At 36.7% G+C, this 26664-nt stretch overlaps 1 protein-coding gene across 1 annotated transcript in view; it reads left to right on the top strand.

The window, feature by feature from the left end:
* TNKS2 (tankyrase 2) overlaps positions 1-26664 on the top strand; it is a 68931-nt gene that overhangs the window by 21341 nt on the left and 20926 nt on the right. The window contains exons 5-18 of the mRNA XM_082721931.1: positions 137-212; positions 579-673; positions 2301-2367; positions 5493-5679; positions 6654-6775; positions 9570-9661; positions 9756-9834; positions 12823-12994; positions 15297-15376; positions 19157-19302; positions 20202-20367; positions 21317-21536; positions 24109-24218; positions 24933-25121. Of these exons, the coding sequence (XP_082578057.1) occupies positions 137-212; positions 579-673; positions 2301-2367; positions 5493-5679; positions 6654-6775; positions 9570-9661; positions 9756-9834; positions 12823-12994; positions 15297-15376; positions 19157-19302; positions 20202-20367; positions 21317-21536; positions 24109-24218; positions 24933-25121 (1801 nt within the window). The remainder of the gene's footprint in view (positions 1-136; positions 213-578; positions 674-2300; positions 2368-5492; positions 5680-6653; positions 6776-9569; positions 9662-9755; positions 9835-12822; positions 12995-15296; positions 15377-19156; positions 19303-20201; positions 20368-21316; positions 21537-24108; positions 24219-24932; positions 25122-26664) is intronic.

The following is a 26664-nucleotide window of genomic DNA, read 5'->3' on the forward strand; positions in this document are numbered from 1 at the left end:
AACTTTATCATTAATTTTTTTAAGTAACAAGCAAAACTTTTAAGAGAGAATGAATTTTTGTTTGATCTCATATTATGTCTCCAGATAGGATCTGATGAAGAATATAAATTACTAACACTTTTTTTGTGTGTGCTAGGAGTGGCAATGAAGAAAAAATGATGGCTCTACTGACACCATTAAATGTCAACTGCCATGCAAGTGATGGCAGAAAGGTACTTTTGCAACTAAGCTTGTGTTCATCCTCCTGGTAACATGAAAATATATTTGTCTTACTAAAAACTAAAATATTTTTATGAGAATGCTAATACTTTCATATAAGCAGTAATTTGGATTAATTCTTAAACTTAAGTAAAACTTTATTGGTAATAAACATTTAGTTTGCTTCCTATTTATAGTAATGAACCTAAAAACTTCTATACTGTGCCTTCATCATAAATATGTTGGATTTTGTAAAACCAGTTGATAAGTATGCAGATGTAACGGGTTGTTTGTTTGTTTGTTTGTTTAATTTCTGGTATTATATGGGTTTTTTTAAGCTGTTATTGTAATTTCATTCATTTGTCTGATTAATATTTCAGTCAACTCCATTGCATTTGGCAGCAGGATACAACAGAGTAAAAATTGTACAGCTATTACTTCAACATGGAGCTGATGTCCATGCTAAAGATAAAGGGTAAGTAAGCATTGGAAACAAATGAGGATATCTTAAATATTACAGTCTTTATAATCATCTCTGTAACCTTACAAAAAGCCTCTTGCTAAGCAGCATAAACATTATGGAGCTTTTACAATATGCAGATTGTTCTGAGGACACAGAGAATTAAAATTGTGTTCTGAGGACACAAAGAATTTAAAACCTTAAAGCCACAACTCATAGGGCTTAAACTACACTTTAGGAAGTGTGAAAAGATACCTAACAATATAAGTTCTCTACTAAATATGAGGTGATAATAGAGATAGTAGGGTAGGAGTTCCCAGGAGGAAACTCTCAGTGATGGCTGTACTGGTAGAAAATCCTTCAGGAGGAGGTGATACTTGACCTGGACTCAGCTCAGGAAAGCAGAGAGTTTAGGAAACATCATGGAAGAGAAGTTGTGTGAGGGGATGTGCTAAAGCAGGTATTACAGCATATTTAAGAAACAATGACGAGACCAGTGTGGCTGAAGCAGACAGTTTACACAGGAGGAATGAAGGTTAGGATTGGAGAAGTAGGTAAGAACCAGGTTTTAGAAGACTTGGTATTCTAGTCTGAGGGATTCACAGTATGAGCCACAGTAGCTATTGAAAGATCTTAAGCAGGAGAAAGTTTTTTTTTTTTTTAAGAGGAGTGCTAGGAAACACATTCTGGCAGCAGTGTGTAAGGTAGTTTGGAGAGAGGGAGCAGAGATCAAAGAGCAGTGAGAGTAATCACTGTAGGGGTTCAGGCTTAATGAAGATATATAATGTTGCAGAGGAATGGAAATGAAGACACAGGTGTAAAAGATATTATAGTGTAAGAATGGTAAGATTTGTTGACTGGATGTGAGGAGAGAAAGAGGAATAAAAAGATAACTACATTTCAGTTTCTGAAGCTGATTGACTGATACCTAGTGAGTTACGAAGAGATTGTAGAAGCAAGCCAGGAGGGAGGGAAATCTGTATGCCCAGAGGCATAGGAGCTACATGTGGTTGAGCATACCATTATTGAAGAGTAAGGCTCCAGAGGGTCATACCATTGCATGCCAAGCTAAGCAGTTGGAACCAGTTTTCAGAAGCAAGAAAGAATCAGTGAAGGACATTAAAACAAGGAGTAACTACAATAGGGGCACCTGGGTGGTTCAGTCGGTTAAGTGTCCAACTCTTGATTTTGGCTCACACTCGTGGGATCAAGCCCCACATGGGGCTCTTCACTAGGCATTGGAGTCTGCTTGAGATTTTTTTCCTGCCCCTCACCCTCTGTCTGTCTCCCCCTCTTAAAAAAAAAAAAAAATTCTACATCAGATTTACTTTTAGAAAAATCTGGCTACAGTTTGGAAGAGAAATTGAAATAGGGGTTGTTTGAATAGTACAGGAAGAAATAATAAAGGCATGGCATTAGCCTTGGAGAAAAAAAAGGTGGATGTGGAAGAGATGTGGAAGTTAGAATTTTTAGAACTGTTAAATTTTGTGCATTTCTACTAGAGGATCACAAAAGCCACTTATTATTTAAATCTCAGTGTAAATTTAAAGTTAATTAAAATTAAATGAACTAAACCTGTAGGGAATCTATAATAATGTAAGCTTCTTCTCACCTCCTCCCCACCCCCTCCCTCATATTGTAGTGATCTGGTACCCTTACACAATGCCTGTTCTTATGGTCATTATGAAGTAACTGAGCTTCTGGTCAAGGTTAGTTCTCTTCTATTTTTCTCAGAATTATATAAAATCTCTTGAAATATATTGAAATATATCATAGGCCTATTGACTGTTTTTAATGCTTGGAGGGTATAGAGGAGAATGTATAATCGTTCTAAGATGTAGGTGATTGATGGGTCAACATTCAACTGCTTTGAGATTTTTAAGATACCTTAAGATTTTACGTATAAAAATAGCACTGTCATCTTGTGAATACCACCTTAAATGAATCTGTAATTTGTGGCTAACAGTGAAGTTTTAAAATTCTTGAAAATATCAGGAAGCAATTTGTAGTGATTCAGATATTAGGTTGCAGCAGGCTCATTTGGTCAGCTGCACTTCCCCCAGGATGCTGGGAGGCTCTTGTTTAACCAGCAACTTCCCAGGACTGAAAACAAACTTTTTTTTGCTCCCTGTTAGTTAAAAATAGAAGATACATATTCTTCAAAGGAGATAGAAGGATGTTACCCATAGCTATTTCCTTTTGTCCCCCAGTCCCTATACATGTATTTGACCACATTCCTTAGGCACCTCTTACTCTGTACCATTCTGCCCCTTTTAATACTTGTCCTCATTCTAGCAGCAGCCATCATGGTAGGATATTTGTTCTCAATGCCTCCATGCTTGATTTTGGCATGTACTACCACAGGATACTTCCCCACAGAAACAACTTTAAAGATTAGATACTCTGAGTATCCCGTAGGCCTTCTTAAATGTATAGGCTGCAACATTACACATCTGCAGCAGTAATGCTTTTCTTACTGTAAAACCGATTCTTGAATTCAACAGAACATTTGGAATATTAGTGTAGGTAAAAGTGAAATATGAGGCAGATTGCATTGGGACCTATAGACAATAATGTTTTCCTAAGACCTGATGTTCCATAAATAAGACTGGCAGGCTGACTAGAGGTCATATGTAAAGAGGTTAGCTAAGGTGAAGTTACAGTTACCAGAGCACTGAAGCTCAGAGGAGTGTCTAGATTAGCCAAGTAGATAGAGACAGAATACAGGCAGAAGGTGTAGGGAACACTAAGTCACTTGGCAACCCTTGCTAAACAGTTGGCTAGCAGAAGCTGGCATTTAACTGCAAACATTCTCTTAACTGCTTTTCATGACCTGGACACTGTAGAAATTGTGATGTGCTTGCTTAGAAAGCTAACATGATTTTATGCTAGTAGTAGAAGTATAGTGTCAAAAGCAAATGTAACAACAGATACAGTATATTTTTCTCAGTCAGACTACATCGAGACTGTTATTCTAGGCACTCAATAATTTCTTTAATGGAGCTTTGAAGCTGAAGTATATTTAGCTGAGGGCCATGAGGGTAAAAGGAAATCTAGAAACCATCTGATGAAAAAAATGAGTGAAGGAGCTGAAGGTGTTAAAACTCAAAAAGAAAAACATAAGAGTTGCTTTTAAGTATTGCCAAGAATATTGATCTCTTTTGCTCCAAAGAAGAGCAGTAGATCGAAGTTTAAAATACATATTTAGGGGCACCTGGGTGGCTCAGTGGGTTAAGCCTCTGCCTTCCCCTCAGGCCATGATCTCAGAGTCCTGGGACCAAGCCCCGCATCAGGCGCTCTGCTCAGCAGAGAGCCTGCTTCCCCTCGCCCCGCCTGCCTCTCTGCCTACTTGTGATCTCTGTCAAATAAATAAATAAAATATTTTTTAAATATATATTTAACTTAATGTAGAAGAGAATTCATAATAAGACAAGTTAATCTAGTAATTATGAAAAGTCATGTTAGTTGAGAATTAGTTTCCCGTCATTGAAAGTACTGAAAGATTGAGTAGCTCATTTCCCATCTGCAGGAATGCTTTGGGAAGGGATTATGAGAGATGAGAGATTAAATTAGAATGACTTTTGTGGTCTAACCTCCAGTACCTGGAAATGGCTAAAATTAAAAAGACTGACAATACCAAGTATTAACAAGGATGGGAGAACAGTAGAACTCAAATATTGCTGATGGCAGTGCAAAAATAATAGAGCCACTTTTTAAAAATAATAATAATAAAGCCACTTTAGAAGACTATTTGTCGGGGCACCTGGGTGGCTCAGTGGGTTAAGCCTCTGCCTTCAGCTCAGGTCATGATCTCAGGGTCCTAGGATCGAGCCCCACGCCGGGCTCTCTGCTCAGCAGAGAGCCTGCTTCCCACTCTCTCTCTGCTGCCTGCCTCTCTGCCTGCTTATGATCTTTCTCTGTCAAATAAATAAATAAAATCTTAAAAAAAAAAAAGACTATTTGTCAGTTTCTAATAAAAAAGTAAACCTGTATCATCCATCCAGCAATTCCATTCCTAGGGACATAGCATGTATCCATAAAGAGACTTATGGATGAATGTTCATAACACCTTATTAGTAAATAGTAAAATAGTAAATGATAGTAAATAGAATAGTAAAAAATTAGCAATAGTCCAAATGCCCATCAAGAGGATGGTGGATAAGTTAAGTTATGGTCCGTCAATACAATGGAATGCTACTCAGCAATAAAAAGTATTGATACAACAACATGAATGGAAACTCAGAAACATTGTATGTGAATGAAGGTAGACACAAAAGTACATACTGAGTTATTCTATTTTTGTAAAGTTCAAGAGCATATAAATCTAATAAATGGTGCTAACAGTCAGAGTGGGGGCATGGATTATCTATAAAAGGAGCATGAGGGAACATTCTAGGGTAATGAAAGTGTACTCTATCTTGAATTGGGTGATGGTATCATGGAGATACAGATAGATAAAGATATATATTTGTCACAACTCTTCAAACTATTCACTTTGAAGAACTGTTTTACTATATGTAAATTATACATCAAAAAAGGGGAAAAACTTAAAAATTAGAAAAGATGCAAGTTAAATCTAAAGCTTCATTCTTAAGCTATTTTTAACAATAAAAGAGTTAAGTAAAGGCCTTATTACATAAGCCTAGCAACCAGCTACTGGTTTTCCATGGGAAAAAAATATATTTCTGAAATAATAGGTTTAAAAAGTGGACTTTGAGGATATAGCCTGGTTAAGCTTGCATGATGTGAAATTACACAGTACTAATAACTGAATTCTCTTAAAAAATTGAACACTAACTATATGCTTTACCCCCCCCCCTCCACAACCCCTCAGCATGGTGCCTGTGTAAATGCAATGGACTTGTGGCAATTCACTCCTCTTCATGAGGCAGCTTCAAAAAACAGGGTTGAAGTATGTTCTCTTCTCCTAAGTTACGGTGCAGATCCAACACTGCTGAATTGTCATAATAAAAGTGCTATAGACTTGGCTCCCACACCGCAGTTAAAAGAAAGATTATCATGTGAGTATAAAAATGATGAATGTTCAACTAGGATATTAAGATAGCAACAAACTAAAAATTTGTTCTCATTTTTTTTTTAGAAATTTTTAAGTAATGGAAAATTTTCCTTACACATGGGTATCTATTGTTGTTCTTACTAGCATATTTAGTCATCTGGAGGTTTCTACTCATTCTACTTTTAAGATGCTATGAAAAGAAAATATATTTGTACTTGATTTTTCAAGTGAAGTTCAGTGAGATTGTACGCTTTTGAAAAGAGTGAATTTCAGGGTTTTGTTCCTGTATTTGGTGTGAGTTTCTTGTAATCTGCCTTGTCATTTGTAGGATTGCTGTCTTTTAAACATGGACCCCAGATCCTAACCATCTAATATTCTTTGATATTTGGCAGTTCTATGGTTTTCTGTCTATAACTGAAGTAAATGTAGTGAGAAACAGCCACCTAGTTCAGATGTAATATTGCTGTACATAAATAGGAAACTTGTATTAAATTTGTGTTAACTCGGGAACAGTAAAGGAAAATGGGTGGTTCCACAAATCTGATGAATTAAAGAGAAATCTTGAGAAGATACTCTTTCATTTGTTCATCAGTAGTAGGTGGCTCTTGGAAATACTCAGTTTTTGGTTCATCTACCACCATGATGTTAGAGCACGAACCATCTCAGAGCTCTCTGGTCTGGTAATAGATTGCAGTACTACTCCAGATTCCTACAGACCAAAATAGACCCTGAGTTGGCCATGGGCTAAATCTATGTATACATTTAGGGATGAATTATGTCATAACTGAGGGGGAAACTGGTATAGCACTGTCTGTCTTCTGGGGGGTTATATTTGGAGAGTATCTTTAGAGCTTCTATCTAAATATTTTAGTAGGTAATTTTGAAAATAATTTCAAAAACACTAAGTATCTTTTATTAGGTAAGTCCCATCAATTTGATAATTCTCATGCAGATGTATATGCTTTTTTTTTCATCTAGATGAGTTTAAAGGTCACTCACTGCTGCAGGCTGCACGGGAAGCTGACGTAACACGAATCAAAAAACATCTCTCTCTGGAAATGGTGAATTTTAAGCATCCTCAAACACATGAAACTGCATTGGTAATGTTTCAGATTAAAGTTTTAAAGATGCAGTAACCAAAAACATGTTGAGCTAATCATAACATCCTACTTCTATTGATGATACACAGTAACATAATGTCCTACTAGTAATAGAATTGTTTTTAAAAATCTATTTTTTAAAAAATTAATGCCTGAACATACATTTTTTTTAAAAAGGCCAAACAGTACAGAAAAATAGACAACCTCACCCCCCCCAAAAGACAATACTGTTACTCATTTGAGTGTCCTTCCAGAAAAAAAAAAAACTTTATTCATATACTGGTGTATGTTATGTGTAGCTTTTTTATTATTGTAATAGTACATATTATTTCCTTATAAAAATTATAAATGCTTGTGATTGAGAATTTCAAACCCACTGAAAGTAATGAAAAATAATCCTGTCATACATCTAAAAACAGCTTGGTTTTCCTTCCAGTATTGTAATTTTTTTCAAAATTAGTCTGAAGTCTGTATATATACCCTCTGTACTGTGTAAATAAAGTTTCTGTGTGATTTGAGGCTACTTCTCCATTAGAGGTAATAACACTTCTGTTATGTTACTGTAACAAAGCTGTAACAAAGTAGATGAAAATTGGATAGTCTATGGAAAAGCAGTGAGAAAAGAATGGGCGCTAATAGGGATAAAGTGATGGAAGGTAGGAAGGCAATGGTGTAATCGGAGACTACATTAGAAACATCAATTTTTAGAAAGATTTTTATTTATTTATGAAACAGAGAAAGCACGTGAGCATGAGGGATAGGGAGTGGGGGGAGAGGTAGGCTTCCCACTGAGCAGGGAACCCAATGCAGGGCTCAGTCTCAGGATCCCGGGATCATGACCTGAACCAAAGGCAACACTTAACCAGTTGAGCCATGCAGGTGCCCCAAATAGCAGTTTAAAGGGAACAAAATCAGTTCTGCTGTATGAATTGCAAAATGTGCTTTGGATGAGGGAAGAGGACCCTAAATAAACCAGTGTGTTTCAGGGCAAATTTAACTCACAGTCTTAGTTACCTAGTATTTTGTAGGTAATTCATTTTCTTGGTTATTGGTTAATTTTCTTTCTTATGCCAGGATGTGAACTGTGTGAAGGTTATGTCAAAACTATCTATAAAACATACCAAGCCTTTTTGCTAATTGAAGTTGTAAAAAAAAATCCAAGTAAAAAAAGAAAAGCAAAGCTTCAGACTAATAAGAAATGCTAGTGCAAATTTAAAATCATAACATTATCAAGATGGTGCAGAGAAATTAAGAAAGACTGAGAAGAAAATTTTCTGGTCTGAAAAACTAATACTGCATATTATCTCCCCTTAAATATTTTGCTATTAAACAACTTATTTTTGTTATTAATCTTAAAATATACTAGGAGTTAAGTGTTGGTGGATAGTTGTGGTGCAGGGGCAGTGTCTCTTCAGGTTTCCAGAGATGATGGGCCCTGCCCCACAATGGGGCACAGAGGAGTAAAATTGCAGTTTTGAAATGGACATGATCAAGGAATCTTGGAAATAAAACATTTCCATTCTGTGTGCTATCCTGATAGATGTCCTGGGATGATTACTCACAACATACCAAAGTAGCTATGTTTACCTGTTAGAAATGGTTTTATTGAGGGCAAAGGAATTATTTTGGTGATAGCAGCCACAGTGAAGAACGAATCTGAGGCAAAGTCATGAAGATCAGATAAGATTTATAGTTAACAACAGGTTAAAATAAGAACAGGTTTCATATGTACTGTGTATTTAGATGTATAGAACAACTTAGTTTGGCAGTTATCCAGAACTTTTATCCCATGAATTCTCAGGCTTTCGATTTAACTTCATATTTTTACATTGATCTAGTCATTCATGCATCCAGACATTTATTGAACACCTGTTGTAATTATCATCCTCAATATTGGGGAGCAAAGATTTGGGACATGATCATGAGATACATTCTAGGGTTATAACTAGCAAATCCCTACCTTCTGTCTCCTTTCCTCTTTGATATATCATAGATATAGATGCAGCAAACTCCAACTTAGAGTGTATCATCTTCTCCCATTGATTTTGACAAACAAGTAATCCAAGCTCCTTACTTTGTTTGAGCAACTCGTTGAGAAAGAAGTAAATACTAATCTTGTCAGCTGTTTGACCTGTGCTGTAACCAGGCAGCATCCAGAGCTGATGAATGTCTTACTACTTGATGTAAAGAAACTCCAACCTTGGGCACCTGGGTGGCTCAGTGGGTTAAGCTGCTGCTTTCGGCTCAGGTCATGATCTCGGGGTCCTGGGATTGAGTCCCACATCGGGCTCTCTGCTCAGCAGGGAGCTTGCTTCCCTCTGTCTCCCTCTCTGCCTGCCTCTCTGTCTGCTTGTGATCTCTCTCTGTCAAATGGATAAATAAAATCTTTAAAAAAAAAAAACAAAAAACTCCAACCTTAGGAGTGTTTTATTAATTAAAGTTTTAAAAAGAACATAGAAACCATGCTATGTGGGAATAGCATTTAAAGGAGTGTTCATGATGTTAATTTAAATTTTCATTACATCAGTAGTGGCTTTTTCAAAGATACAGGGTAACTATAAAACTTGATCAGAATATTTAGTTAACATATCTGATAAATAGGATTTGCAGGCTGGGCCAGAATTTGGTAATTGTTGTACATTCTATCCAGTAGAAAGTCTTTGAGTAGCAAAGTCAGGTCAAAAAAACAAAGAGGTTAAATAACTTCTTAGTTCTTGATTAGAAACACAATTGTTCTTAAGTAAAAATTAGTTATGTATAGTCTTTGATTAATGCTGCAATTTAAATTATCTAGCATTGTGCTGCCGCATCTCCATACCCCAAAAGAAAGCAAATATGTGAACTGTTGCTAAGAAAAGGAGCAAACATCAATGAAAAGACTAAAGAGTAAGTCTAGTTTTAGTAATTAAAAATTGACACTTTTTTTTTTTTTTTTTTGGAAAATACATTGTTGGCTGATTTATTACGTTTTCTTTTTAAGATTCTTGACTCCTCTCCACGTGGCATCTGAGAAAGCTCATAATGACGTTGTTGAAGTAGTGGTGAAACATGAAGCAAAGGTATACTTCCTTTTTGGTAATCTTTGGTAATCCGATGAGTTATTTTCTGTTCAGCAAATGAAACTCCTGGCTTCCTAAACTGCTTACTCTCATAAGTATTACTTTTTTCCTCTTAACTTATACTTTAAAATAGTCTAGCAGATACTTTTCTTTATCTGATTTTTTGCTAGAAAGCCTAAGGAAGGATTTACTCCAAAAAAAAAAATACATGCTTCCTATATATCCTTCCTTCTCTGTTCCTTTTACCCACACCCCACCAGTCGGGTTATCCTTAAGTTCTTTTTCTAACAGAATACTCTTCAGAATATCCTCAGCTAGAGACCCACTTTTTATGACCAGTCATCTTCAGTCTTTTCTCGCTCATATCTTCTGTTCCTTGGCTACCATGGTAACTCTTGTTGTTTACCTTTGGCCACAGTCTGTCTTACTCTCTTATTTCTATGACTAAACCGAAGGACTTGGAACAGAAGGAAATAAATTATTTAAATAATTTGACTGAAAACAATTCCCCATACTGTGAAGTCCGTATTCTTTAGTTGGCATTTGTATACAAATCATTTTATTCTTGGAATAATTATGTTTTGTTTTGTTTTTTAAGATTTTTATTTATTTGACAGACAGAGATCACAAGTAGGCAGAGAGATAGGCAGAGAGGAAGGGAAGCAGGCTCCCTGCCGAACAGAGCGCCTGATGCAGGGCTTGATCCCAGGACCTTGGGATCATGACCTGACCCGAAGGCAGAGGCTTTAACCCACTGAGCCACCGAGCAGCCCCGAATTGTGTTTTCATCAGGCTAGAAATCATCATTTCTTACCCAGGAACTTTGAAAACTACCACTCAGTAAAAAATACACATGGCATCCCACATTGGAAGAGATGACAGTCACCAAATGCAACAGGTCTTACAGTTTTTAGCCAAGGATTCTTGCCTTTTCCAAACAAAATCTTTAGTAGAAATTCATTACGTAACAAGGAATGGAACTGCTGTGAATGAAGGGAAAAGAAAGGAGTAAGACCCTTAGCCCTTGGGTGACACCCAAGTCTCTTCCCTAAATGTGCTTTGCAGAATAGTTTTCTGATTTGTCCTTCCTTGGTATCCCACTCAAGGAAGCACTTAGAATTCTTTCTACAGCTTTTTCTTTGTGTTTCCTCTCAGTGTCCTCATTTCTTTTTGATACGGGGGGGATTTCTTGATAATGTGTAATCTCAATCTTTCCTATTGTAAATTATTGAATAAAATAAAGTTGATTCTGCTCGACTGCTTGGCCTATCTTGTCTGTCTGTTCTATAACTTTTCATTGATTGCTTTTTTCATACATGTGGTACATTACTAGAATATCTGAATACATACTAAATGTGAGTCGTGAAACTCCCTCAGACAGTCCTGACTAGTGAGGCCAACCATCCAGGTTTGTCCAGGAACAGAGGGACTTGCAGAAACACAGGACTATTAGTACTGAAACCAAGAAAGTCCCAAGCAAACCAGAAGAAGTTTGTCACCCTGATCTTAACACAAAGTGGTACCCAAATAAAGTTTTCAAGTTGATGTATTTCACATTTCAGTGAGTTTTGGCATGTGAATAAGTAGATTAATTGTCCTCATCGTTTTAGATCAGTTTTCAAGTTACGTAAGCATGGAGATAAGCAATTTATAATCCAGTTTTGGTTTCTCTGAGAAAGTCTTACTACATTGCTGTTCACATATTCTTCAGTTCCATGAATATGAATTGGACTATGTCTCAGATTACACTGGTGGGGAAGGGTGCGGGTGAAGATGAGATGGGGGAGTTAACATTTTACTTTATTTTTTTTTTTTAAGATTTTATTTATTTATTTGAGAGAGAGACATTCAGACAGACAGATGGTGAGAGAGCATGAGGGGGGAGGTCAGAGGGAGAAACAGACTTTCCATGGAGTGGAGAGCCTGATGTGGGGCTTGATCCCAGGACTCCCGGATCATGACCTGAGCTGAAGGCAATCACTTAGCCAACTGAGCTACCCAGGGACCCTTCTTTTTACTGTATTTTATTACATATCCATCAGTTTCTCCTTTATCAACCCATAAATGTATACATACATGTTATACATTTCAAAGTATTTGCAAATTGCTATACACTTCTCCCTAAATATTTCCATATAAGCATCATCTAGAGGTCAGAATTTATTTACAGGTTTTTGGGGAGTGCAGAACTTACATGCAGTGAAATGCTCAAATCTTAAATGTACATCTCCTGAAGTTTGACTAATGTATACACGTGTGTTACCAAAACTCATCAAGGTATAGAAGTTACAGAAGGAGCCCATCCAAGGCAATCGCCACCCCTAGATGCAACAGCCATTTAATTTATTTCCTGTGTAGATTAATTTGCCTGTTCTAGGCCTTCATGTCTATGAAATTGTACAATGCATACTCTTCTATAAGGCTCTCTCCTCTGTATATTTTGGAGATTCATCCATATACCAATCATTTGTTCCTTTTTATTGCTCAAAAGTATTTTGTTGTGTGTATAGACCATGATGTATTTATCTATAGGGATTATATTTTACATGATAAAAATCGAAGATTAAGCCAGTAGGAATAAATGTTTTAATGCTAATTTAGTCTCCGGCTTTGTTACTGTTGCCTGTCTTGGGGTTAGTCTCCACATTTCTGGACTTTAGAGATCCATAAAAACATATGGATTAAGCTTTCTTATGCAATGTCTACCTCTAAATGCAGTAAATTATACTAATACTATAATGTCAAACACAACTATTACTCAGATTTCCTGCTTTTAATTCAAGAAAGGATCTCTTCTGATACCAGATTTCATGAGCTTGTGAATTTATGTTCTAGATTGAAGCAAAAACACTTGTTTTGGCACTGGAAAATAGACTTCATGAGAAAATAATTGGGATTTTTAAATTAGTAGCAAGCGTTAAATACATGATTAGATGGTTTTACATTTTGAGGCTTCAGGCTAATTTTAGCTTTTTCTGCATTGTTAAGGTGAATGCTCTGGATAACCTCGGTCAGACTTCTCTGCACAGAGCTGCACACTGTGGTCATCTGCAAACCTGCCGCCTACTCCTGAGCTATGGGTGCGATCCCAGCATCATATCCCTTCAGGGCTTTACTGCCTTACAGATGGGAAATGAAAATGTGCAGCAGCTTCTTCAAGGTAGTCCATGCTTTCATGAAGTCCGCTTTTCAAAATTATCCTTTCGGTTTTTTCACACAGGGGTGCCTGGCTGGCTCAGTCAGAATAGCATGCAACTCTTGATTTCATGGTTGTGAGTTTGAGCCCCACTTCAGGTGTAGAGATGCTTAAATACATAAAACTTTAAAAATAAAAATAAATTTTGTCACATACTATGTAGAAGTTGGTAATAAAAAGAAAATGTGGAGTATTTGGCTATTACTTCTTAATTCATTATACTCAGTGTTCCAGATGTCTTTAAGTCTTACTGTGATTTTGTTCCAGAAGCATTATCTGCTCAATTTCTCTTAATAGTTGACTCTTAAGTTTGTATCTAGAAAGTGTTTAAGATGTAATAGTTGCTTTTTTTTAAAGACAGGAAAACACAAAAAGGTAGCTCAGTTGAGCATCCATAATGATAAGTAATACTCGATAAAGACTGGCCTTGCCTCTTCACGGTTTCTTTAGGTCCTTTATATTATGAGGCATGTAGAGTTTTTGTACAAGGTAATCCATTATGTGACTTACTAAAACATTTAACTATTGAATATGAGCATATTTATTATATTTTTAAATATTTTAGATCAAGTATCTATACATTTTGCATAGGTTATACATTTCACCCTAGAAATCTGGTCTAATTTTAAAGTGACTTTGGTACCTGAAAACTCAAATGAGAAGAAATATAACAGATCAAGCCTCCTGTATCTTTAACAGTCATCTTTGATGGTCATTATGCCTATGATCTAGAAACTACCTTTTGAGAAAAACACTGAATAGGTGAAGGCAGGTTGACAAAACAACCTGGGAACTGCCAAAACTGAACTAAACTACAAGACTTTCAGGATTCCCTTTAGTTCCTCATGTACTGCACATTTGTTTCAGTGTCAGTTTTGGGGTGTCAGTGTTAATCCTATTCAGTTGCCTTGTGATGAACATTTACTAGTTTGTGCTAAGTGTGATTTCTTAACCTTTCCTGCTAGTGTTAGAGCACAAGCAGGGGGAGCAGCAGAGGGAGAGGAAGAAGCAGGCTCTCCGCTGAGCAGAGAGCCCAAAACAGAACTTGATCCCAGGATTGTGGGATTGTGATCTGAGCTGAAGGCAGGCTCTTAACTGACTGAGCTACCCAAGCATCCCCTCCACCTAGTTTCTTAGAGTAAATTGTTGAAGTAGAATTTCCACGTCAACGGATTAACATGTAATTGTTAAATCATCTTTTAGAAAGGTGGTTAAGTACCATTTTATACTCCTGCTAACAGCATATGACAAGACCTGTTTGTCAGAACTGGGTATTCTGATTTCTTAATCTTTGCGTTGGTGAATGTGTGTGTATGAACTTGAGAAGTAATAGATCCTTTTTTTTTTTTTTAAACATGAAGTATAGAAATACTGTCCGTGTAGCTCCCCCATTTCCTCTTTGACCACTAATGGATGCAAAAGAAAAACCCAGGATCTCGTTATTTTAATTTGCATTTTTAAGATACATATTGCAGTATTTGTCCCATTTTTTATTTGCCTTATTACTTTGTTTAATGTTATATTATTGCTTGACATATTGTTCCAAATCAATATTGGTTCTGCCTTCAGTGTAGTTACTCTGAGATGCTTTTTTATTCCAAGTATATAAAAATATTCACTTACATTTTCTTTTAGTATTTTTAAATTTTAATTTTTTTACCCTTAAGTCTTTAATCCATTGGAGTTTGTTTTGTTCTAAGATACAAAGGTACATGTTTGCTTCCTTTCCTGTGAAATTTTAAATGAGCTATGAAACAGAATTTCAGACCTGAAAATGACTTGAGTTATCTTCTAGTCCATCTTTTCTCTTTTTAGAACTGAAAAAATCTGAGGCCCCTTGAGCCAGTTCACATAGCTAGTTAAGGGCAGAACCATGGTTAGGTCTCTGGCTATTGGTCTCCTAATTTAAAACTTTTCCACCACCCGGCGGCGTTGGTTGTAGAACATGCCAATTTGATAAGTAATGGATCCTTTTTTTTTTTCTTTCATCTGTTTTATATTTCATTATATTGTTTTAATCATTTATTATTCACATTTCCATACATTTTGCTTACTTATATGTATATACATGAAATGTTTCCTCCCAGAAAAACTTCTTTTTGTCTCACAAAAATTTTTAAGTCTTTCTGGTTTTCCTCTACTACCATGGAGATTTAGTATATAACCTACCAAACTATAAGAGAACTTTAAGATAAATGCCTCTCTTAAAGCTTAGTCCTGCCTTCTCTGTGGGAGTTTTAATCACTCTTTCCTTCTCTCTTTTTAGAAGGCATCCCATTAGGTAATTCAGAAGCAGACAGACAATTGCTGGAAGCTGCAAAGGCTGGCGATGTAGAAACTGTAAAAGTAAGATATGATCTTGCGTTTTTGTTAATTTTAGATTTTTATTTGCAGTGTTTAATAATCTGTATTGTTGTAATGAAGAGCCTAGTTACTTATATGTGCCTTGTTTTAAAAGGTTAATAATGATACTCTAGTTCTCCACAAGTGAGAATCTTTGTTAGCAAAGAAACTTTTCATATGCATCTCAGTAAATACCTGACAATCACAGATTTAAATAAAGGGCATGTTTATGGAAATAAATTTCATTTAAAGAACCGATTTGTCCCTTTAAAAGAATAAGATATCAAATTATTGTCATTTATTTACATATGACACATACAACAGGAAGGGACCAAGAACTACTAAACAGTGTGTCACTGTGTCAGTGTATTTCTTCTGGTTTCATTTCTTTGCCCTCTCTACCACTGTGTTGCCATTTTTCAGAGCCACTGTCTCCTAATAATCTTCAGTTCATCTAGCCAACTTCAGCTCTTACATGGCCCATCTCCCATGGTTGTCCTCCATAGAATAACCCTTCCTCAGATTTTCCTTTACTTTTTACCATAGAGTCATATGTAGTGTCTTAATGCCTGTACCAGATATTTCTGTTACCTACAGAAGTTGTATATCCCAGTAAATAACTCAGAAGCTTTACATTTTGAAAGAGCAAGACTACTTTTCCATTAAACTAATATAGATAAAAAAAATTAACATGTTTTATGAATGAAATAATTCTTGAGTAATGCACTGGGGTTTTGGGGTTTGGGGGTTTTTTCCTACTTTATTCTAATGTTACTTTTAATTCCCAAAGCTATCAGGGAGAAAAAATCTTTGTTATATTCCCCCCAACCCTGCCCCCCTTACTCCTAGACTTTTTCAAAAACAGTGCTCATCCTATTTAAGGGAACAATGACATGCAATAAGTTTTATAAAAATCTGAATTTATAAATTTGTGACGGAAGTAGCTACATGAAGAAGTTTCACTGTTATTTTTGTTTGGTGTCCTCAGTCCTGAACAGACAAATGACATAAAGTCAATTTTAGATTCTCAGAGAACGAAATACGTTGGTCTCATCTGAACTTGAGCTTTGAGGAAACACATCACTATCCTTTTAAATAAAGAGATTTCAGGAAGTTGATTTAAAAATCAGTGTGATCTTTTCTGTTTTATCTCTGTAGATAGTACAGTCATCTCCAAGTAATTTAAGATTTTATTTTTTAATAATTTCATTTTTCAAAAAAAAACCATTATAATGGAATCTTATTGTTTGACATGTTTTATATTTATATTTTCATTCCCTTAAGTGGAAGGTTAATAAGATACTAGAAAGAGAATTTGGTTTCTATTACCAAGTATTACTGACTTGTGGAAAAACAAGTCACTTAAGTTAAAAGAAATGAGTTGATTTTTTTTTTTTCCTGGAAAATTGATTTAAAAATTAAAGGCAATTAGTTAAAGGTCAACTAGCTGATTTTTTGTTGAGGGGGTAAAATTTTCAAATGTTCATGTGCTTACATATGTTAAAGAGCATAAAGCTGTATTCAGTATATATAATATTGGCAAGACTTTGTTTTCATAAAGATAAAAGGAGTCCAGGGGTGCCTGCGAGGCTCAGTGGGTTAAAGCCTTTGCCTTTGGCTCAGGTCATGTCGAGCCCACTTCAGGTTCTCTACTCAACAGGGAGCCTGCTTCTCTTCCTCTCTCTCTGCCTGCCTCTCTGCCTACTGTGATCTTTGTCTGTCAAATAAATAAATAGAATCTTTAAAAAAAAAAAAAAAAAAAAGAGTCTAGAGGAAGAAATAGATAAAGAGAAGAGCTGGGGGCAGGAATTGGGACTTACAGAACAAAATAATGCCCAGTAATGGATTGAAGAAGCCCATCCTTTCTCTCTTCATTCTCTGTGTAAGTATCTGGCCATCTTCACTTACCCCTACTTTTAAAATCACTTGGTGGCGGGGCACCTGGCTGGCCCAGTTGGTGGGGCAGATGACTCTTGATTTCAGGGTTGTGGTTTCAAGCCCCACCTTGGGTGTGATTGCCCAAAAATAAAATCTTAAAAAAAAAAATTTCACTTGATAGTAGTTTATCTTCACAACCTTTGTAGCTGTTACCTATCTATAGACAGGAGGCTTGGTGTGAATTACTGGGACAGTAACATCTGCGTATTACCCAGTGAACACTTAATTATGTGATGTTTAGTGGAGATCCATCAGGCTAGATACTTCTTACTAAGTATTAGAAAACTTGTCTCTGAGTACACAGAACTAAACTGAGAAGTGGGGAGTAAAGTGAGTAGTGAAAACTACCCAACCTAGTAGCTCTTGGCACATGTATGAAAAATATTCATTCCTTGGGCGCCTGGGTGGCTGAGTAGGTTAAGTGACTGCCTTCAGCTCAGGTCATGATCCTTGAGTCTGGTGATCAGATCAAGTGAGTCCCAGATTGGCCTCCCTGCTCAGCATGGAGTCTGCTGCTCCTTCTGACCCTCTCCCCTTTCATGTGCACACGTGCTCTCTCTCATTCTTTCTCTCAAATAAATAAAATCTTTAAAAAAAAAAAAAAACCTCATTCCTACCTAGAGCCCTTCTTCAAAGCCATAAAATACTGTCTGAAATGGGACCTTGAGTCCATATACCTAACAGCCTCTTGTTTGGGAAGCATAAGAAAGCTTTATCAGTCCAGTAATTAAAACCCTTGAGGTTAAACCCACAGATCTCTTCCTCCATTGATTTATTATGCTTAGGGTATCCCTAAGGGATAGGGTATGATAGAATAGTAAAAAGTCTTTTTTTTTTTTTCTAAGATTTTATTTGTTTATTTGACAGACAGAGATCAAAAGTAGGCAGAGACACAGGCAGAGAGGAGGCAGAGAGGAGGAAGCAGGCCCCCTGCTGAGCAGAGATCCTGATGCGGGCTCGATCCCAGGACCCTGAGATCATGACCTGAGCCAAAGGCAGAGGCTTAACCCACTGAACCACCCAGGCGCCCCGTAAAAAGTCTTTCTAATATGGATAGTCCTTAAACTTTTTTTGAGCACCATGATTTATTATTTATGTTTCTTTCTTTCCCCAAACATTTGTATTTTTCATACAAGCATGAATAAAAGTGTTACTCTTAAAGCTTTTCTCAGCCAGTCTTCCTCATCTAGACCACAGAACACAAAGAAGTATTTTACTATTTTTTTAGTTTTCCCAAGGATCATAAGTCTAGTTCTTGATTATGAGCATTACCTAGGAACTTGTTAGAAATGCAGATTTTCAAAAAAAAAAAAAAAGAAATGCAAGTTCTCAGGCCCCGCCCCAGACACACTAAATTGGAAAATCTGGAGGCAGGACCCAGTGCACAGGAACATTTGAGAACTGCTGATGTAGAGCAGAACTTTTTAAACTTTAAGGTGCTTACAGATCATCTAGGAACCTTGTTAAAATGCAGATTCTGACTCAGTAGATGGGGTTCTGAGATTCTGCATTCTTAACAAACCCCAGGACCAGCTTACCTCTACTTGTATTTGTCACAAAATGGAAGTTAGGATTGCCAATAATTGGTGCTTTAGATTACCTTTACGTAAATAGTAGAGGTAGTAATGGTAAAATTTACCCACTAGCTTTAGCAAAAGGTGATACATAGATAAGAGGACCACAGGGATTCCCAATAAACGACAGGGTGAACTTAGAATAAGTAATTTCTAAGAATACTGTTTTAATGAGACAAGAAATTCAGTCAGACGTTTGAAATTTCTACTAAATGAATGAAAACCTATCAGAATATATAGTGTCACATGTATACTGTGTTCCATCCTGCAGAAACTGTGTACTGTCCAGAGTGTCAACTGCAGAGACATTGAAGGGCGTCAGTCTACGCCGCTACATTTCGCAGCTGGCTACAACAGGGTGTCTGTGGTGGAGTACCTGCTGCAGCACGGAGCCGACGTGCATGCCAAAGACAAAGGGCAAGTACCAGTGATTGCCATGGCCCCTTTTTCTTCATCTGACCTTCTTAGGAAAATCTGGGGAACATTTTTTTTAATAATTTTATGGTAGTTGTGGCTCTTTTGTTTTCGGGCAGGTCTGTTACCTAACACTGGCTTAAATGTCGCTTCTTGGTTTCAGTTAACACTTTATGATGATTAGCCTTTATATAGACTTAGTGCATCATGCCTTATAATCTTATAATAACTAAGGAGATTAGTGTGATTGATTTTCAATATAATAAATTTTTTCAGTTTGCACTGAGGAGATTTGAATTCTTCCAGTTTATCTTAAAATTATTTTTCTTTAAAGATAGACAATTCTTGGAGTCCCTGGGTGGCTTAGTTGGTTAAGCAGCTGATTCTTGGTTTCAGCTCAGGTCATGATCTGGGGGTTGGGGAATTAAGCTCCACTCAGAGTCTGCTTGAGATTTTTCTCTCTCCCTACAACCTCCCTCTCTAACACCCCTACCCCACCACCCCTCCGGCTCCCGTATGTGCTTGCTCTCTAAATAAATACATAAATAAAATCTTTAAAATATACCTCAATTCTAGATCGAGTCTATAGGTGTTTGTTATGTTCTCTACAATTTAAAATATCTTTCAGGCAGCCCTCTCAGGTCCCCTCCCTCTTCCGGAGCTTTGTACTATCATTTTACTATTGCTCCCACCAAAAAGAAAAAGAGAAAAATGTTTATATTTTTAAAATTTCCTCTCCACACCCTCCAAAAATAATTCCATTTCTGTTTCAGTAAATTTAGGTTCTATAAAATACAAGCAGTGTGATTTCTTACGCAGCTGAAGAAATTTGTCAGCTATATGCAGTTATCTAAATTGAACATATCTTTGTGGTGCATTGCTTATGTAATTTTTCATTTCAGAGGACTTGTACCTTTGCACAATGCATGTTCTTACGGACATTATGAAGTTGCAGAACTTCTTGTTAAGCATGGAGCAGTAGTTAATGTAGCTGATTTATGGAAATTTACACCTTTACATGAAGCTGCAGCAAAAGGAAAATACGAAATTTGCAAACTCCTGCTCCAGGTATATTTATGTACTTACTGTGGACCTGATTTATTACTAGATGTTTATTATATTTCTAATAATTTTCAATATAAACTTAAACTGGTAAAGGGGTATGAAGCAAAGCTATATAATTCTCAATCTAGATTTCAGAATAAATGCCATGAACACTTTATTTTACTCTATGGGGATGTTTACCACACATAGATTTATTATTGTATAAAGCCAGCTATCATCAAGTAACAGTTACCTGATTATTATCCTAATTTTTCCTATATACTTCTTTAACCTCAAAATATTTGATAGATTATGTAATTTATAAGCCAGATTTAATTTGGCACCGATAAAATTGATAGTACTGGTTTAATTCAGGTATCCATGTAGATATTTTACAGTAAAAACAAAAGTTAGAGTACTTGGCTCACTTAGTCAGTAGTTCATGCAACTCTTGATCTTGGGGTCATGAGTGCAAGCCAACATTGGGCATAGTGCTTTCTTAATAAGAAATACATTAAATTTTTTTTAAAAAAGAAATAGCTAAATTTATACTTTATCTCAGGGATTATGAAAATAAGTTGTTCATGAAATTCTGCCTTATTTTGAATGTAGTTTAAATTTTTACTGAATTGCATTATAGGGGCTCCTGGCTGGCTCAGTGGGTAGAACATGCAATGCTTGATCTCAGGATCATGAGTTCAAGGCCCACACTGGGAATGGAGCCTACTTTAAGATAGAAGAATAATAATGATAATAAATAAGTTGCATTATAAAAGCCCAGTAATGTTTAACTGCCTCTGTATTCTTTTTATTATAATTTTCTGTGTACTATATTAAATACAACAAACATGTTAACCTTTAAGGTAGCATCTCCCAGTATAAAATAGGGTTGTTTGCTATAGTTCCATTAACTATTTTCTCATAGACTAAGGGCAATCTTAAGCCAGTTCCTCTTTGTTTTTCGCATACTCAGCATGGTGCAGACCCTACAAAGAAAAACAGGGATGGAAATACCCCTTTGGATCTTGTTAAAGATGGAGATACGGATATCCAAGATCTACTTAGGGGAGATGCAGCTTTGTTAGATGCTGCCAAGAAGGGTTGTTTGGCCAGAGTAAAGAAGTTGTCTTCTCCTGATAATGTAAATTGCCGTGATACCCAAGGCCGACATTCAACCCCTTTACATTTAGCAGGTAAGTGATCGAAGTTTCACAGGTTTAAGCTCAACATCTGAGGTTCATTTTACCAGAGTAAAATATTTCCTGAAAGTAAACTGAGAAGATGCAGTTCAAATATTTCCTAATGCTACCATTACACCTGAGTGTGTTCGTAGAGGCCAGCTATGTTTCGTGTTCACTTTAGTACTGGTGCATTGCCACAGTAAGAACAATGGAAGGAGAATCTGCCAGTCACTGTAGTGCTTTAGAATCTCTATTCCAGTCACCATAGTTTTAAATCCTTTTTCCTTGAGTGAGTTTTGGCTATAGAAACTTGAAAAATCAGCGTGCTTCGGCGAGCCTTCCTCATGGAAAGTTAAAGCTTTCCATTCTTCTGATGACAGCCATTCATTAATTAAAGCAGAAAAAAAATCTAAAGGCTTTCAAAGGTCACATAAACCTGTTGCCAGAATTGTTAATATTAATTCATTAGGTCTGCTGTAACAAGGTACCACAGACCGGGTGACTTAACAGAAGATTCTTTTCTCCCAGTTGTTGGAGATAAAGGCATTGGCAGCATTGGTTTCTCCTGATGCCTCTCTTCTCGGCCTGCAGATTGCCACCTTCTAACTGTATCGTGACTTGGCCTTTTGTCAAAGTTGTATGCACGTGTTTCGTGTCTCTCACTGTTCGTCCTAATCTTTTATAAGGGCACCAGTCAGATGCGATTAGGACCTTCACTAACAGTCTCATTTTAACTTTATTACCTCTTTAAAGATTTTATCTCCTATTACAAAGTCACATGCTAAAATACTGACAGCCAATATAAGAATTTGGGAAACAATTGAGTACATAACATTTTTATAAGTTTCACTCGTGAAATTGACACAGTGCACCTTTTTTTTTTTTTTTCCAGTGCAAATGCACAGCATTTCAGTTCAGTTTCTTTAGCTGCATTGAAAATGCTAGGGAGTGGGCCATTAAAATCACTGAGCTTACAGCTAATACTTCAGTGGTGTTACATTGTAGACATAATTTGACTCATACAAGTTTATCTAAATACATACAGTTTAAAAAGAAAAAAAGTAATGCAGGTGTTTCTGCCACTTTGTGTAATATGGGAGATGGAAGTCTACCCTTCTCTTTTTTTTCCTGTTTATTTTAGTCTTAGTGTGAATAACTGTGTTCCTAATATTTAAAAGATAATTTTGGTGATGTGTGATTTGTATTTTTAAATTTTCACCCACTGTCCAAGGAAAAGAATTACTCTATGTCTTTTAGAGAATTTTGAAAGTGGTAACCACACATTAACATGGTAAAAAAAGGCTTTTAGTTCCACTGGCAATCAGGAGTTTCTCATCTATGCAGACAGGATGTGACCTGTGTATATTTGAATTATGCTGGGTATATTTATTTACAGTAGCTTTTCTGTATCTTTATGGTAGCTTCTCTAGAAAGTTTAATAATTACTATTTAAACCCATGTTGTCAGGTGCCTGGGTGGCTCAGTTGGTTAAGCGTCTGTCTTCAGCCCAGGGTCCTGGGATCGAGCCCCATGTTGGACTCCATGCTCAACGTGGAGCCTCCTTCTCCCTCCCTCTGCTTCCTCTCTATCCTGCTCTCTCTTCCTCTCAAATAAAAACCTTGAAAAATACATGTGTATAAATCCATGTTGTCTTTGTAAGTGGTAAATAGGTTGTATGTAGAAAAATTTCTGCCCACTTGTGCAGTATTATACCTTGAGACCTGGAAGGACTTTGGGATTCATTGTAATACTTAGCTAATGGTAGTTCTTTGGTTTTGTTTTCCCTCCTTGATCTTACTGAATTTTTTGGCTTTAAATCCTTAAACATAAGAATAAAAACTACAAGAAAATAAATGTGAAAAATATTTTGAACTGTTTTAAAGTTTCACGTGGTAGCTTGTTTTATGTTGACAAAGTTAAGTTCTAGATTTGCTCTCAATCTGTGATGATGCATCAGATAAAATACACTTTTATCATAAGACTGTACTGAGATAGCTGACAATTCCCAAGATGACAGCTAAGAGGTTATGGCACATTTATAATATACCAAGTTTTATTTCATGGCTTTAACATTAGATTTTGCTGCCATACTTGCAGAGATGTATATCCCTAAGATCTCTCTCTACAAAAAGCATGTCTTTGTGTCCTTCTGGGAAAATGCTGGTGTGCGGCCTCCTACTCTGCCGGCCACTTGTGTTCCTAGCTTGGTTTTTATATATTTGAATGCCTTTTACTTGTAGTCCTTGAGACCACGTACCTGAGTTTAGGAAGTTGCATATAACAACAATAAAGCCAGGGACTTTGGTAGAAGACTTTAGAAGGAAAGGTACAAGCAAATCCATCAGTTTTAACTTTTGAGAGTTTCTGAAGTGAGTGAGTGGCATCACTGAAAGCTCCAACTTGAGACCAGTGGACAGTTTTTTCCTTAAGCTAAATTTTTAATAGACTCTGTTGGGGAATAATCAGATTTCTACAAAATCTCTCTTTCTTTTTTTTAAGAATATATGTACTTTTTATACAGATATATAGATGTCATTGTCTATAAATAACAAGTGAAAGTAATTTTACTTCTTTTCTAAATTAGCTGGTTATAATAATTTAGAGGTTGCAGAGTATTTGTTGCAACATGGAGCTGATGTGAATGCCCAGGACAAAGGAGGACTTATTCCTTTACATAATGCGGCATCTTACGGGGTAAGTTCTTTCACATTACCTTTTAAAATCTCTGAAATTTTTTAAGTGGAAATCAGTATTGAAGTTCAAAGGGCATTTAGTTGGACTTTCTCATTTTATAGAGGAGAAAATATGAGGACTAAAGAGATTAAATAATGTCCAAGTCTCAATTCTGAATCTGTTGTAAGCGAGTTGTGTGACATGCAGCACATCTGTCATTCACTGTATTACCTTCTTTAGCACCTCCTGTTTTCAGTGAGATGTTGATGGTTTTGTTTCTTTGTTGGTGCCAGGAAACCACTAGCACTTCCAGGAGTCTCTGTAGAGATTCAGATGCATTGTTCCTGAGTTTGTAACAGCCCTGAATGTTACAATCAGTATTGACCATATTCAGTAGTATAGTTGGAATAACTGAGAAAGGTTGTTGGTTTATAAACTGATGTTCAGCAGTTATAACACTTGAATAAAGGAGAAATTGTTTAAGTTGTATTTATTTATTTAGTTCCCGTCCTATGTAGAATTCTTAAATATTTAATAATTTCTCATGTTTATTAAATGCCTACTGTAAGTTTTAATCAAGTATCCATAAGTTATGATGTTGAGGAGAAACACGATTTTTCTTCTCCTTTCCAGAGTAGGTTTGAAAATACGGAAAACAGATATATAGCTAGTTTCTTTTTAGGAACTAAAATGTGATGATATTTTAGATTGTAACAGGAGTATTTTCTTTTACAGCATGTAGATGTAGCAGCTTTACTAATAAAGTATAACGCATGTGTCAATGCCACGGACAAATGGGCTTTCACACCTTTGCATGAAGCAGCACAAAAGGGACGAACACAGCTTTGTGCTTTATTGTTGGCCCATGGAGCTGACCCTACTCTTAAAAATCAGGAAGGACAAACGCCTTTAGATTTAGTTTCAGTAAGTGATGGACTTTTGAAAAATCTCAGTGCTTTTCTGACTTTTTAAAGTTCACTTGGTATGTATAAAATTTCTTCCTTGGGGCGTGTGGGCGGCGCAGTGGTTTAAGCCTCTGCCTTCGGCTCAGGTCATGATCCCAGAGTCCTGGGATCAAGCCCTGCATCAGGCTCTGTGCTCAGCAGGGAGCCTGCTTCCCCTCTCTCTCTTTGCCTGCCTCTCTGCCTACTTGTGATCTCTTTCTCTCTGTCAAATAAATAAATAAAATCTTTTTTTAAAAAGTCTTCTTGGTGAATGGGGCTAAATCTGTTTTTTTAGCCCAATTTAAACTTAGGACTTCTTTAGTGTTAAAATATAATATGTAAATAATAGGATTATCAATCAGTTATTGTATCCCGAGTGCTTTTGAAAATAGGAAAAAAGGTCCCATTTGGGGGGTAGAGATTACCTAAAAATAAAATCTTTAGGAAAAAAGTACATGGTATAGCTGCTTAAATTAGTTGTTGGGAAACAAAACAGGTGCAGGCCCTCAGTGAAGACTGTTAACGGTGCATACTGTGCACAGTCATATAGGACATAGAGGTCTTGATGAACTTTCCCAGCCAGAGACATTGCCCTCAGGATGTAGCCACAAAGCTTCTAGTAGGGATTCCCTTCCCTCCCACATGGCCTCTTCCCAAAGTTCCTGTTTGCTTACCTTACCAGTAGTATTCATAAAACAAGCTTATTCCTCCAATTTTCTATGAAGTTTTTGTTCATTTAGTTTGGTTTTGGTTTTTTTCCTTCCATCTCCCAAGGGAACTCATATAGACATTTCCATTGTAGCCTCGACCTCTGCTTTGGCCACTGTGACGCAGGTGCCTCTCTCACCTTGATCACTGAGGAAATTGACCAGGGCCATGGAGGGAAAAGAAGAAGAAATTCTAATTGAGATGGAAAGGCAGTCTTCCCTACAGATTGCTTTCTACTGAGAGAGATTCCACTGTTACAAGTTCCCCTTAGAAGCTGATTTAGTTCTGCTTTTGGGGACTTAAATAGATTTTTCTCAGCAGGCTAACCGCCCAACAGTGTTTGCAATATTTCTTCAGGGAAATGTCTTTCTACTTCCAAACTACCCTAAGAGTGCACTTTTCTAGTTCATTCCATCCATTTGTTAGTCCACCAGACATAAGTGATATGAAATAAAGTGCTCTAGAGGACAGGTGTGGACTTCAGAGTCAAATGGGCCTGCTATAGAATTCCAGCTCTACCACTTAGAGTTGTACAGCTTTCACCTTGTGTGATCTCTAAGCATCAGTCATGTCATCTATAAATGGGGGCAAAATATTTCTGGTTAAGGGACACCTGCTGGCTCAGAAGAGCATACTATTCTTGATCTTGGGCTTCTGAGTTTGGGCTCCACGTGGGATGTAAAGAGTACTTAAAAATAAGATCTTTGAGGGTGCCTGGGTGGCTCAGTCTAAGTGTTTGCCTTCGGTTCAGGTTGTGATCCTGGGGTCCTGGGATCAAGCCCTGCATCAGGCTCCCTGCTCAACAGGGAGTCTGC

Source organism: Mustela nivalis (genome assembly GCF_964662115.1).
Source record: "Mustela nivalis genome assembly, chromosome: 2".
NCBI classification, from domain to species: domain Eukaryota; kingdom Metazoa; phylum Chordata; class Mammalia; order Carnivora; family Mustelidae; genus Mustela; species Mustela nivalis.